General features: G+C 34.0%; 1 protein-coding gene across 1 annotated transcript in view; it reads right to left on the reverse strand.

The window, feature by feature from the left end:
• Positions 1 to 1,422: 1,422 nt before the first annotated feature.
• Positions 1,423 to 13,387, reverse strand: part of LOC143200251 (aminopeptidase N) — a 35,373-nt gene continuing 23,408 nt past the window's right edge. Inside the window, exons 5-13 of the mRNA XM_076410670.1 lie at positions 12,176 to 12,337; positions 11,457 to 11,551; positions 11,270 to 11,398; positions 9,283 to 9,548; positions 9,148 to 9,224; positions 7,003 to 7,121; positions 3,852 to 4,055; positions 1,857 to 1,926; positions 1,423 to 1,795 (exon numbers count right to left, since the gene is read on the reverse strand). Of these exons, the coding sequence (XP_076266785.1) occupies positions 1,689 to 1,795; positions 1,857 to 1,926; positions 3,852 to 4,055; positions 7,003 to 7,121; positions 9,148 to 9,224; positions 9,283 to 9,548; positions 11,270 to 11,398; positions 11,457 to 11,551; positions 12,176 to 12,337 (1,229 nt within the window). The 3' untranslated portion in view covers positions 1,423 to 1,688. The remainder of the gene's footprint in view (positions 1,796 to 1,856; positions 1,927 to 3,851; positions 4,056 to 7,002; positions 7,122 to 9,147; positions 9,225 to 9,282; positions 9,549 to 11,269; positions 11,399 to 11,456; positions 11,552 to 12,175; positions 12,338 to 13,387) is intronic.

Below are 13,387 nucleotides of genomic sequence, written 5' to 3' on the forward strand. Positions count from 1 at the left end.
TGATTTTATTGTATATTTTTTAATTAATCGTTTTAAGCAGTATTATTAAAGAAAACTAACAATTGAAAGTAATAATATTGATAACAATAAGAAACCCCTCAACAATGAATAAGACTACTGATAGATAGTTTATACTTTTGTAGGATCCTAGTCCGGTAGATTCGATAATTTGCAAACTGTAGAGGTGATGATGTGAAATCGAAAGAGAAATGTGAACATTTTCGTCCAAGTATTCAGTCCGTTCGTTGTAAATTTGTACGATACTAGATATAAATTATTTTTGGAAAAAATTCTATTTTTGTCGATCGGTAGATGAGCGTAGTGCTTGAACACAAATCTTCAAATAAATTTATTGGAGTATATACTGAACTGGTGAAGGCGCGAGACACGCTTCTTTTATGTAGCAAAACAACAATTTTATGGTTCTTAATCGGTTAATATCATTTTCGTGCAAATTTATAATATTTCTCTGACTTTGATTAGATTTGTGTTGATTTGTGCAATATTTCATATCATTAAGTTAAGTTAGTTCTGTTTTCGTTTCATGTTCATTTGTTTCGTTGTGTTTGTCGATTTGGAATGTCTGATATTATTAAATAAAAATAATTGCAATTTTCTTTGGCTTTTATTGTTGAAAATAATATAAAACAAGAATAGAATGATGAAGAGATATTTTGAGTTTCAGAAAGATTTCATTATCTTAGTTAAGTATGCAAGTTTGATATAAATCTAGTAAGAATCATTCAGTATGAATTGATGAAGCTGCTGGGTAATATATTTTCAAAACAGCAAAAACTAAATTTTTATAATTCTTAACATGTTATTATGGTTTCTTATGAAATCATAGTATAGACTCCTTTAATTGTTTTATAATTCTATTATGTTTTTGTAATTTTTAATATCATAGTTTAATATAATATCAATATATCATAATGTATTGCCGATTGCGTATAGTTATTGATTTTTATGGCAGAATTTTTAAATAATTTTCTTTAGATTTCTATTGATTGGTAAACTATTACACTGATATGGTTTTGCTATTGAGGATTTGGCATCGATTCGCATTCATTTTTTCTATAGTATTTGCTGATTTGGAATGTGTGATATTACAATAATATAGTAAAGTCAGTTGGGAATTTCTGTAGTCCTTATTAGTGCTAGGTGATTATAATTCTTGTAAATTAAGTTCTAATTGAAAATGATTAAAAGTAATAATAAACCAATTTATTTTAACTAACATTGTTGATTTTTAGAGAATCTAACAAATGCCGTTCGTTAAATTTAATACTTTTAAAAATTTGTTGAAGTATATAACGTACTGGTGAATGCGCTAGGATATATTATTATATTCTTGGTTTAATTTTCTTTATGTAATTTTTTTTCTTTCCTTGTGCTCGTACGGTTAAATGAAAAGTATAACAATATTCTTAAAATTTTTATTGTTCATTTCAATTGTTCAATTGGTTTTGTTGTAAGATTATCGTGGACTATTGTTCACAACAAATAATAATATAAAATGTAACAGTGGATCATTTGATTTTTAAGTACAAAAATCATTTAAATAAATAATCTTAATATACTCGACTTTCAGCGAAACATGAGGTATTCTAAAGTTCTTTGCTTGTTGTTGCGTCAACGTATGAGATGTATCTGTCTTTGTTTTCGCTCTAATTTAACTACAACTTGTGTTAAGATGCAGATTCATTTTTTGTATGGACGTGATGTAAATGTTCGTGACCATAGTTGGTTCTGACCCAGCTGATGCACTGATCAAGTTTTTCATTGTCTATGTTATCTGAAACAGTATAAAATTATCATACATAATTAGATTTCAGCTTCAGAAATGTTAAAACAACCTTTCTTACTACAATCTATGAAGAAGTCCATCGCTAAATCGTTGAAGATTTTCTTGCTCCCTATATGTTCCTGAAAAACATGGTGGAATATTTATATATTGTGTTTGTCTCAGATTTTTTCAGCGTTTCTTATATGGTTTAAACTTTTTCAAACTAAACTTTTTCAAACTAGATTTTTTAGTAGCTTTTGGAACTATCGACTGAAAACGACTACCGATTTCTTAGTAATTTACTATTTTTTACTATTAACTGTTTCAGTGATTTACTTTCAGTCGCTATTTTCGATCCGACTGATTTGACTATTTTTTACTATTGGCTGTTTTGGTCGCCTAATTTCAGTTACTATTTTCGGACCTACTAGCTTCATTCGACTGATTTTTAACATCTTGGCTTTGCAGACTTGGACGCGGCCCCGAAAATAATGTACCGAATTTATGCTTATAGATTTATATGTTATATATATATATAGTTTTATGTTTTATTTGCATTTTGGAACTCTATTTTCAAGATTATTGACTAACGTAATAAGGTAAAAAAATAACATTTTGATTGAGAAATAGAAAAATAGTATTGACTGTATTTATGTTATCTTGACAACTATTAACCGGTCAATTAAGTCCCTGGCCTGACACATAGATGGCGCTACTAGAATTAAATCCTAATGCTATTTTAGTTTTTTAGTATTTTAGTTTTTTAGTTTTTTAGTTTAGTTGTTTTAGTCAAAAGATGCCTATATATAAATGATGTATAAATTTCAGCTTTCGGATCATTACTTTGTGAATTATAGAATTTTGACTGAAGCAATTTTTGTTATTGTGAAAAAAATGGATAAAAGGAATTTCGCGTGTTGATAAAATATTGCTTTTTGAAGGGAGAAAATACAGTTGAAGCAAAAACTTGGCTTGATGGTGAGTTTCCGGACACAGCCCCAGGAAAATCAACAATCAAGGATTGATATGCTAAGTTTAGACGTGATGGAATGAGCCCCGAAGACGGTGAACGTAGTGGACGCCCAAAAGAGGTTGTTACCGACGAAAACATTTAAAACATCTACAAAATGATTTTGAATGGCCGTAAATTGAAATTGAATGAAATAGCAAACACTCTAAAGATATCAACTGAACGTGTACATCATATCATTCACGAATATTGAGTTGGTGATTCGGAGCAGTGTTTGAAGATGATCAAGCGCAATAAACCCGAGTTTTTGCGTCGATATGTGACAATGGATGAAACATGGCCCCATCATTTCACTCCGAAATCTAATCGACAGTCATCCGAGTTGACTGTACACGATGAACCCGCTCCAAAGCGTGGGAAAGGCAACAGTCGGTTGCAACAACAAAAAACGCATGTAATAATTTTCACTGACTACCTTGAAAAAGGAAAGACCATCAACAGCGACTATTATATAGCGTTATTGGACCGTTCGAAGGACGAAACCGGCGAAAAACGGCCGCATTTGAAGACAAAGGCAAATAACAAATTGTTCTATAAAAATGGTATCGAAAAGTTGGAGGGTCGCTATAATCAGTGTATCACCCTTGAAGGGAATTATGTGGAATATAAAAAACTTTTTCGAAATAACATTTTAATTTTATCGTTTATTGTATCGTTTTTTCTCAATCAATCTTTATCAACCATCGCACTCTTTTGAAATACAATATTTATTTTATTTATCATTACTAAAGAATAATTTAAGACTATTATTTATTGAAACTTGAATGAAAGAATATTTAACATTCAAAAGGCATGAACAAACATCCAGAGATTTAAAAAATCGAAAAAGTCAATAAAAAAATCCAATAGTTGCCAAAATCATATAAATGACATCATTATCACACATTTTTACCTTATTACATTAATAAATCGAAAGAAACTACTAAAACCGAAAATTGTAACTGAAATTACACGACTGAAACAGTCGATGGTCGTTTTCATTCGATAATTCTCAACGCTAAATCTAATGTTATTTTTCATCTGTTTGATACTTACCTTCACCATTTTATACTCCTCGGCCGCCTCACACATATTACTGAACACCTTGATGATACCGTTGAACAATGTGTGAGATGATTCTTTCGATAATTCCAGCGATTTGTCGAACAGATTTAAAATGATGTCACAGCCGATTAATTGATGATCGTAGAGGGCTTCGGCGTTTTCGGTCAAATGACTAAATTCGTTAAGAGGTAGGTCCTGAAATGAAGAAATTATTTATAAAGGTTTTTGTTTAATAAGCACATGTTAATATCGTTCTTAAGGTTTAGAACTAACATTTCAGACCTAAACTTAATTAGCATTTGATGGATGTACTCATACTTGACTCCACATACTTTTAAAAGATAGGCACATTTTTTACATATTGTTTAGTTATATTAGTTCAAAGGGTTTTTATCTCTTCAACTTTCGAAGTTTACTGTTTGTCGAGCAATTGTACGTCGTTATGTTTACGAAATCTCATTTGATGTTCCTTTACGCAAACCATTTACTTTCTACACTGAACTGACTGTTACTACCTTTGGATCTCCTTGTGGAGTTAACAATAATGCGAATAACTTTGTTTTGGTTGGATCAAATTGACATTAAATATATTTGTACAACCCCATGGTTGCATACCGTGTAGACCTGACAACACATGGCTGAAAAGTCCCAGGTGTAGCAAAGAAAACCCGTTTTTTTTTGTTACACTTGTATTAATTCAAGTACAACAGAACCGTAGTAATATAACAGTAGTAAATTGAAAATAATCAATTGAAAATTTCCCTGCCTGACACATAGATGGCGCTACTAATATTAAATCCATATGTTTTTTAGTTAGCCCTAATCCTCAAAAGATGCGTGTATAAATTTGATAGCTGTCGGATCATTAGTTTTTGAATAATAACATTTTGAGTGAAGCCACTATTGTTATTGTGAAAAAAATGGATAAAAAGGAATTTCGCGTTTTGATAAAATATTGCTTTTTGAAGGGAAAATATACAGTTGAAGCAAAAACTTGGCAGGAAAATCAACCATCAAGGATTGGTATGCTAAGTTTAGACGTGATGAAATGAGCACCGAAGACGGTGAATGCAGTGGATACCCAAAAGGGCTTAAAAAAGTGTACTGACGAAATTATCCATCAAAAAAATCCACAAAATGATTTTGAATGACCTTAAATTGAAATTGAATGAAATAGAAGAAACTTTAAAGATATCAACTGAACGTGTACATCATATCCTTCACGAATATTTGGATATGAGAAAGCTCTGTGCAAAGTGCGTGCCGCGCGAGCTCACTTTTGACCAAAAAAAAAACGACGAGTTCGTAACTCGGAGCAGTGTTTGAAGATTATCAAGCGTAATAAACCCGAGTTTTTGCGTCGATATGTGACAATGGATGAAACGTGGCTCCATCATTTCACTCCGAAGATCAATCGACAGTTATCCGAGTGGACCGTACACGATGGACCTGCTCCAAAACGTGGGAAAACGCAACAGTCGGCTGGCAAGTTTATGGTGTCTGTATTTTAGGATGCGCATGGAATAATTTTCATTGACTACCTTGAAAAAGGAAGGACCATCAACAGCGATTATTACATAGCGTTATTGAGCCGTTTGAAGGGCGAAATCGCAAAAGTTCTGCTTCACCAAGATAATGCACCGTATCACAAGTCAGTGAAAACGATTGCAAAAATCCATGAAGTGTGCTTCGGATTGCTTCCTCATCCACCGTATGCTCCACATCTGGCCCCCAGCGACTATTTCCTGTTCTCAGGTCTCAAAAGAATGCTCGCTGGGAAGAAATATTTGTCGAATGAAGAGGTGATCGCTGGAAACTGAGGTCTATTTTGAAGCAAAGGAAAAATCGTACTACACAAATGGTATCGAAATGTTGGAGGGTCGCTATAATCATCACTTTTGAAGGGAATTATGTTGAATAAAAAAATTAATTTTGCCACAAAAATGTGTTTTACTATGGTAGGCCGGAGACTTTTTAATTGACCTGTTACGTGACGTTTTCTTCTTCTGGTTTATTTCCATTCTTATTTCAACCACCATGTTTATTTGTTGTTAGGTATATATTTTTTGTTAATATTGTATGTCAATTTCTCAGCATCTATTTATGAGTTATTCAGTTCCTTGTCCTGTAGATCTGAATCACTAAATAGTATAAAACAAAGTCGCCTTTTCTGTCCCTATATCCCTATGTGCGCTTAAATCTTTAAAACTACGCAACGGATTTTGATGCGGTTTTTTTCAATAGATAGAGTGATTCAAGAGGAAGATTTATATGTATAATACATGCATAATATACTAAGGCAACATTGCTAATTTTAGAGGTTTCTAACGTGATGTCGTAAATTAACCTATTTTTTTAGGCTTATTTAGCAATTAGCAAAAACGCTGCCTAACCCTAAGAGTTAGATCAAATTAATGTACTACAGTATTGTACACCATAAAAAGGTCTACAAAAAAGTCCGCGATGGTATATGTTTATCTTTTAGGGATAACCCACATTAACCATTTTTATTGTTTACTTTTTACGTGAGAAAATGGCTTATTTACGAAGCTATTTTAAGCAATACGGCATTAATCCTTATCGAATTAAGTACCTTAAATACAGTGTGCAATTAATATAGATCAATATGGTTCCTTACAGCATGTAAATTAAACAAATATTTTCGGAGATATCACAAATTTAAAATTTGCGTTTAAAAATGTGTAATGTAATAAAAATTGTATGAATTTAGATATTCTAAAGATAGCAGGAAATCTTCATAGTAAGTATAGGGGAAGAGGAATTGTTTTACTCCAAATTTAATGCGTGCAGGCCAAGGGCAGTAATGAATGAACCAAAAATACTGGATCGATTTTAATCATGTTTTCATTGAGTGACATAGGCATATATATTTTATGCCCGTGCAAAGTCGGAGCGGGCCGCTATGTTTTTATATACAACGTTCATATTTTTTCTGTAGTGTATTTAATATATGTTATCAAAAAGAAAAACTGTAATATGATCGCGGGTAAACATGTATCACTGATTAGTATTTTCAGTATATATGAATACTTTATTTTGAAGAATATGAATAGGTTTGTTTCAAAACTTTCTCCTAATATTTTTAAAGGCCACTAAACACTGTAAACCAGGAGCTACTTACGTGAAGGTGTTGAAATAAATTCTCCCATAAAACTTGGCTGTAGTTTACTGCATATAGACCTCGGAAACCTTCGATGTTGAATATTATCCAACTAGAGTTTGCTATCCGTGGAATACTAACTGAAATAAAACAGTAAGTTTATTATTATCTATTCGTTGTCGAGTTAAGTGGTTACATGACTTTGAAGATATTAAAAAACATTCATTTGTTTCGTTGCAAGTCGAATGTTTTCCCAAGGACTAAGCCTAGGAGAAAATGTTTTTGAAATGTCTTAATAAATTATGTTGTATAAAAATTCTATATTTAAAGTCAGCAGACAACATTTACAATAACATTTCAAGTTGTATTGGTCATTCGATTCTAGACATTTTTGACCATCTCTCTCAATTTATGGATGCTACTCCGAAATAATAGTGTCTGCTTTGATCCAAATCATCGAAGGATCTTTTAACTTCTTGAGATTGGCAGAAGATTCTTTAAGATTAAGTGCTGCTTTGTAAGGGCGAGTCACATCCCTTTGTTTCTCAGGTATGAACGTGGCATTTGAATGAAGCCAGGTTTGGAGATTACGACGTGTGCTATAGAACTTCTATGTGTTATAGAAGTTAATTCAGTACTTCTAGTTTTGCTATATGTCTATTTTCATGCTGTAACATCACCTCATAATATCTTTGATTCAAGAGTAAATATTTATATTTCGGAAAAAGGAAAAAAACAAGTAGTTAAGCTGCGAATATATTTTTATTGTTTTTCAATGAATTCGCAAAGATGATCGATACACTTTTGCATACGCTTGAGGTATCTTTAAAACATGATTTTTGGACGCTTCCATAGCTTCTTCGGGCGATGAAAATCGTTGACCATGCAGTTTATTCTTCACGGATGGGAACAAAAAGAAATCGTGGGGTGCCAAATCAGGGCTATACGGCGGTATGACTGATGTATGACCCATCAGTTCGATGTTTTGAGTGCTCAAATAGTTTCTTGTTTGAGCCGATGTGTGAGAGCTCGCTTTCTCACGATGAAGAACAATCCGGCTTCTCTTTTTTGTTTTTTTCTATTTCACCGAATACTTCTGGCAAACAAATGATTGTGTACCAATCAGATCTACGATCCTCTAGAGGCACTGTTGCAATATGACCGGTTTCCCGAAGAAACAGGCCACCCTTTTCTTTTTTTGTTGGATTTGGTTAAACTTGGAACACCCATACAGTCACCCGCTGCTTACTTTCGAGCTCATACGAATATATCCATGATCCGCCGCCTGTCACGATTTTATAAAGGTCTTTCGAAGAACCGCGATTGAATTTTTTTGCACCAATCGACACGAGCTTTTTTGAGCGGTTGTGTGGAATCCAACGCAAACATAACTTTTGCACAGCTAAGTGTTCATGTAAAATCGCATATATGCTGGTGGAACTAATGCTTAGGGACGCCTCAATCTCACAATAGGTGACATGACGATCTTGCTTAATCATTTCGCACACAGCATCGATGTTTTCTGGCACAACAGGCGATTTTGGACCACCTTCACGAAACTCGTCGTACAGCGAACTAGGATTCCGATTGAATTGACTAAACCAGCGATACACGGAGGTTTTTGATGGAGTTTCATCGCCAAAAGTCAAATTAAGTTGATTGATGCATCCTTGTTGTAATAATCCGCGTCGAAAATCGTAAAAAATCATCGCACGAAAATGTTCACGATTCAGTTCCATTTTTTGCCGAGACGAAACTTTCAACTAAATATAAAATAAACAAATAGCGCCCGTGCGATAAAATGTTCTGTTGTTTAACTCTGACTCTATAATCTCTTTTATCACTTCCAACAGGACTTTTTCAAATACCTGGGATATTTCTAAAGACAGTGAGGTCGGTCTATGGGTTTTATCTCATTTGATAGTTGATATCTATAATGAATTAGAACATTATTTAAAAAAGTTTCTAAAAAATTTCTGCATTGAACTTCTTAAATAATAATTCTGATAAATAACAGTTAAATTGACAAATTGAACAAATTGAGTCTTGAAATTAATGGTCGTTAAAACGAGGCTCATAATAATGTTGTATAATTATTTTTTTCAAACTTTTATTCCGAACTTAATTTCCAAGGTATCCTCCCCTGGTTAGTACCAAAATATTTACCTGATTGCTGATCGTCTGAGAACCACACATGTCCAGTATTATTGCCTTCTTGCAGATACGAAATCGGAATAGTCCACCTGAAAATTAACTGTTATATCGTAACAAGAACCTTATATTTATTCGATTTGAGCTTACCTTCTGTCACCGTGCCACAAGTCATGTTGAGTTAGAACATAAGCATCGGTATGCTGCTCGACAGCAACTATCGGTAAACCGTTTTGGTACAGATAACTTTTCAGGAAGGAAGTGATGTTGCTTTCCGGTTTTTCTTTGGCAAACTCATCGACCAAATCGTTGGAACTGGCGGAGCTGTAGGCGAATGCTCTCAGGTAACGTCGGATGGCTCTTTGGAACGCGTCAGGGCCTAACACATTCTCTACAGAGTAGAATAAGGCGGCTCCCTATAATTTAGTCATCAGGACTCTTAAGCAATTACATATGAAATGATATGAGTTGCATATGAATTAAACTAACGAAATGTATATGTGAAATAAACCACCAAATTAAAATATTGAACGTAGGTCAATAAAAGAGATCAGGGCATTTAGAGATATAGGGCTACGAGGCTTAATTTTATCCTATGTTTATGTTATGTAAAACACCATTGATAAGATATATAAGAAATATATAGAGTAATGGCAACGTCAAACTCGCAGAAAAAATTATATTGCACGCCTTAAATAGTTAGCTTCACAGACGTAAACCACATACACCTAATTCCTTACGAACAATTCAGTTTCCATGTCAAACACTCAAGCCTTCATCAAGCTGCTCGCGTCGCAACCACCATCAACTAGGCTCTCCCAAAAGGTCGCAAGATTGGTGCTGTCTTTCTAGACGTCTGCAAGCTTTCAACCATGTTTGGTACGAGGGTCTAAGCCAAAGAACTAGGTTTTCCGGATGATCTAGTATCTAATATCACTGATTCACTTGGAAGGAAGGTCAAGTAAACATTGGTGACGTAATGTTCTTAAAATTAATATACCCAATGGTCACTCATGGCATGATGATAATAAAAATTAAGAAGAAGAAGAAATTGAATAGAAGAAAGAAGTATTACAATGGGTAGGCCAGGTAACGGTAACATGTCAACTGAAAAGTCACCGGCATGACACATAGATGGCGCTACTAGAATTAAATCCATATGTTTTTTAGTTAGGCTTAACCCTTAAAAGATGCGTGTAGCAATTTAACAGTTGTCGGATAATTAGTTTGTGAATTATAACATTTTGGGTGAAGCAATTCGAGAGCAACTTCTCGTGTTTATAAAATATTGCTTTTTGAAAAGAAAAATTCAGTTGAAGCAAAAACTTGGCTTGATGCCCGAGGAAAATCAACCATCAAGGATTGGTACGCTAAGTTTAGACGTGGTTAAATGAGCACCGAAGACGGTGAACGCAGTGACGCACAAAAGTAAGACCTTTGAAGGATGAAATCGTCGAAAAACGGCCGCATTTGAAGAAAAGGAAAGTGCTGCTTCACTAAGACAATGCACCGTGTTACAGGTCAGTGAAAACGATGACAAGCATCCATGAATTGGGCTTCGAATTGCTTCCTCATCCACTGTATTCTCCAGATCTGGCCCCCAGATATTATTTCCTGTTCTCAGATCTCGAAAGAATGCTCGCTGGGAAGAAATTTTCATCGAATGAAGAGGTGATCGCCGAAACTGAGGTCTATTTTGAAGCAAAGGACAAATCGTACTACAAAAATGGTATCGAAAAGTTGGAGGGTCGCTATAATCAGTGTATCACCCTTGAAGGGAATTATGTTGAATAAAAAAAACTAATTTTGCTAAAAATTGGGCTTCCCAATCGCCCTGTTACAGTGCGTATGAGGAAAAATAAGAACAAAGGACAAAGGAAGTGCAGTATTTCGAATAAAAAAATAAATTTAAATAATTGATGAAGAAATCGGCGAGCATAAATTATAAAGAATATAGACAGCCAAACATAGAACGCCCTTTTTTTTGAAGTCGGTTAAAAAATGGACAGATATTTTATTTGAAACAAGAAAAAATAGAAACCAATTTATGGCAAAAAGTGTGTTTTTAATGACCAAACACACGCATTTTCACACCTAATAATTCCTGGATTTAATTAATATGCAACTGGATTCCTACCTTTGCGTAAACAATATCGCCGAAGACTTTTTCAATTTCGGCATTGCTTTCGATTTTAGGCACGATGGGGATTGTGTTTGGTTTTGTCTCAAGTCGAAACAAGTCGGATATATCGAATAGTTTAAATAGCTAGAACGAAATGCAAATAACAATCGTCTCGTCGTGGATGCTTTGTGGGGTTACTTACCGCTTCATTCTTAGATAAATCGTTGACGAACTTCGTTGATATGTAGGTTGCCAATCCCTCCTGAAGCCACAGATGACTCCACCAACTATTTGTTACTGAAAAACATAAGATAGATACCATGCAATATTGTAACATCTTGTTGCAAGTTCAACTCCTACTTTGTGTAAATAATGTGTATGTATTGCTCAGTTTATATGCCCAGTTTTGTAGATTATATTTCAGTGTGCTATAAGCTTTGTTCGAAGTTACTTAACGCAAGTAAATGGTGAAATATGTGAATAGACTTCGAAAGAGGACACATAGTTGGCGCTGAATGAACTAAAAGTCAAAATTGATATGGCAATATTGCTACTTCTTGACGTCTTCATTGCGATGACGTGAGTTCGCTGTTTTATTGAGTTGACATTATATATTATATTGTTTATAGTGTAGTAATTTAAACATTAATAAAACGAAGTATGACAGACATAATAATCAACACTCAGGTTCTAAAACTTGAGCTGGAATATTTATTAGGTCTGATAGTTCCTGATAAAAAGTAATAATCAAAATAATTGTAGATGATTTGGGTTTCACTGGGCCATTTAGTCCTAAACATTTTCTTAGCGTTTCCCTGATTTGATCAAAAACAATGCAAATGATAACTTACAGTGGATATTGGAAAATTTTTCAATGATCAAGTCACGTTACAATTTATTATTTATACCTAAGTTACGTACCTAAATCGCCAAACCAGAAATGGGAAAATTCATGAGATATTGTCAGGAACCTTTGGAAGTTATCATAACCCAATAGGTTTTCGTTAATGGTACCGCGTCTGAACTGTACCAAGCCCCAGGTCTCCGTTGCCACCGCTCTCGTTTTGGCATATTCGATCATATCTGTAAAAAACGTTCTTACTCAATCTTTGTTTTATAGTATATACCATATACAAATGAAACATTTAGTTGTAAATAATACATTTTAAAATATACATATCGATTTATCGTCGAAAATCGGCTAAATTTGAAGTAAAAGAAAGTGCTGATTCACCAAGACGATGCACCGTGTCAGAAGTCAGTAAAAACGATGGTAAAAATCCATGGATTGAGTTTCGAATTGCATCCTCATCCGCGTATTCTCTAGATCTGGCCCCCAGCGACTATTTGCTGTTCTCAGATCTCAAAAGAATGCTCGCTGGGAAGAAATTTTCATCGAATAAGAGGCGCTGAAGAAGTAAAAAATGTGTTTTACTATGATAGGCCTTGGACTTTTCAATTGACCTGTTAGAATGTCTTACTTTTGAAATGCGTCATTTTAAATAGCGTCCCAATAAAAAACCCATTCCTTTTATGGAACGAGCGGAAACTCAATAAATTCGAATTAACAGGGTAATTAAATCAGATCCTAAAGTTACACCTGTTGAAAAAATGTGTTTGAACAATTTTCATAATAAAACTGTAGTTTCAGCAGCTCTGGCAGATTTGCAAGATCCTTGTTAGGTATATGTTACTAATTAAACAACGTTTAAAAGGACACGAATATCAAACATTTATTAAACAAACACATTTGAGTATCACAAATTTGTGAGTATCCATCCTGTATCAGAACAAATAGCGATAACAACAATTTGAATTGGTATTTATAAATAATATGGCACTTCCAGGAGACGAAAGATTTTTACAGAATTATGGAATTCCCAACACCAAAAGAGAAAACAACCAAGTTCGGCCCTCAATATAGCACCCAGGGATTGAGCTTAACCTATGAAAACACATATATTCGTCTCTCAAAGCCAAAAAGCTTGGTCATATATTCATACTTGGACGGTAGGTCTTTTCAAGTGAGGATCGGTGACGCAGTCTCCTCTCGAAAACAGAAGTCCTGCAAGGTGCTCCACTAGCCCCTGCCCTGTTCAACCTTTACATTTTTGATTTTTCAAATCCACAAAC

This window comes from Rhynchophorus ferrugineus, unplaced genomic scaffold (genome assembly GCF_030347505.1).
Source record: "Rhynchophorus ferrugineus isolate W39M unplaced genomic scaffold, kcgeb_rfMv2 rfM7, whole genome shotgun sequence".
NCBI lineage: Eukaryota > Metazoa > Arthropoda > Insecta > Coleoptera > Curculionidae > Rhynchophorus > Rhynchophorus ferrugineus.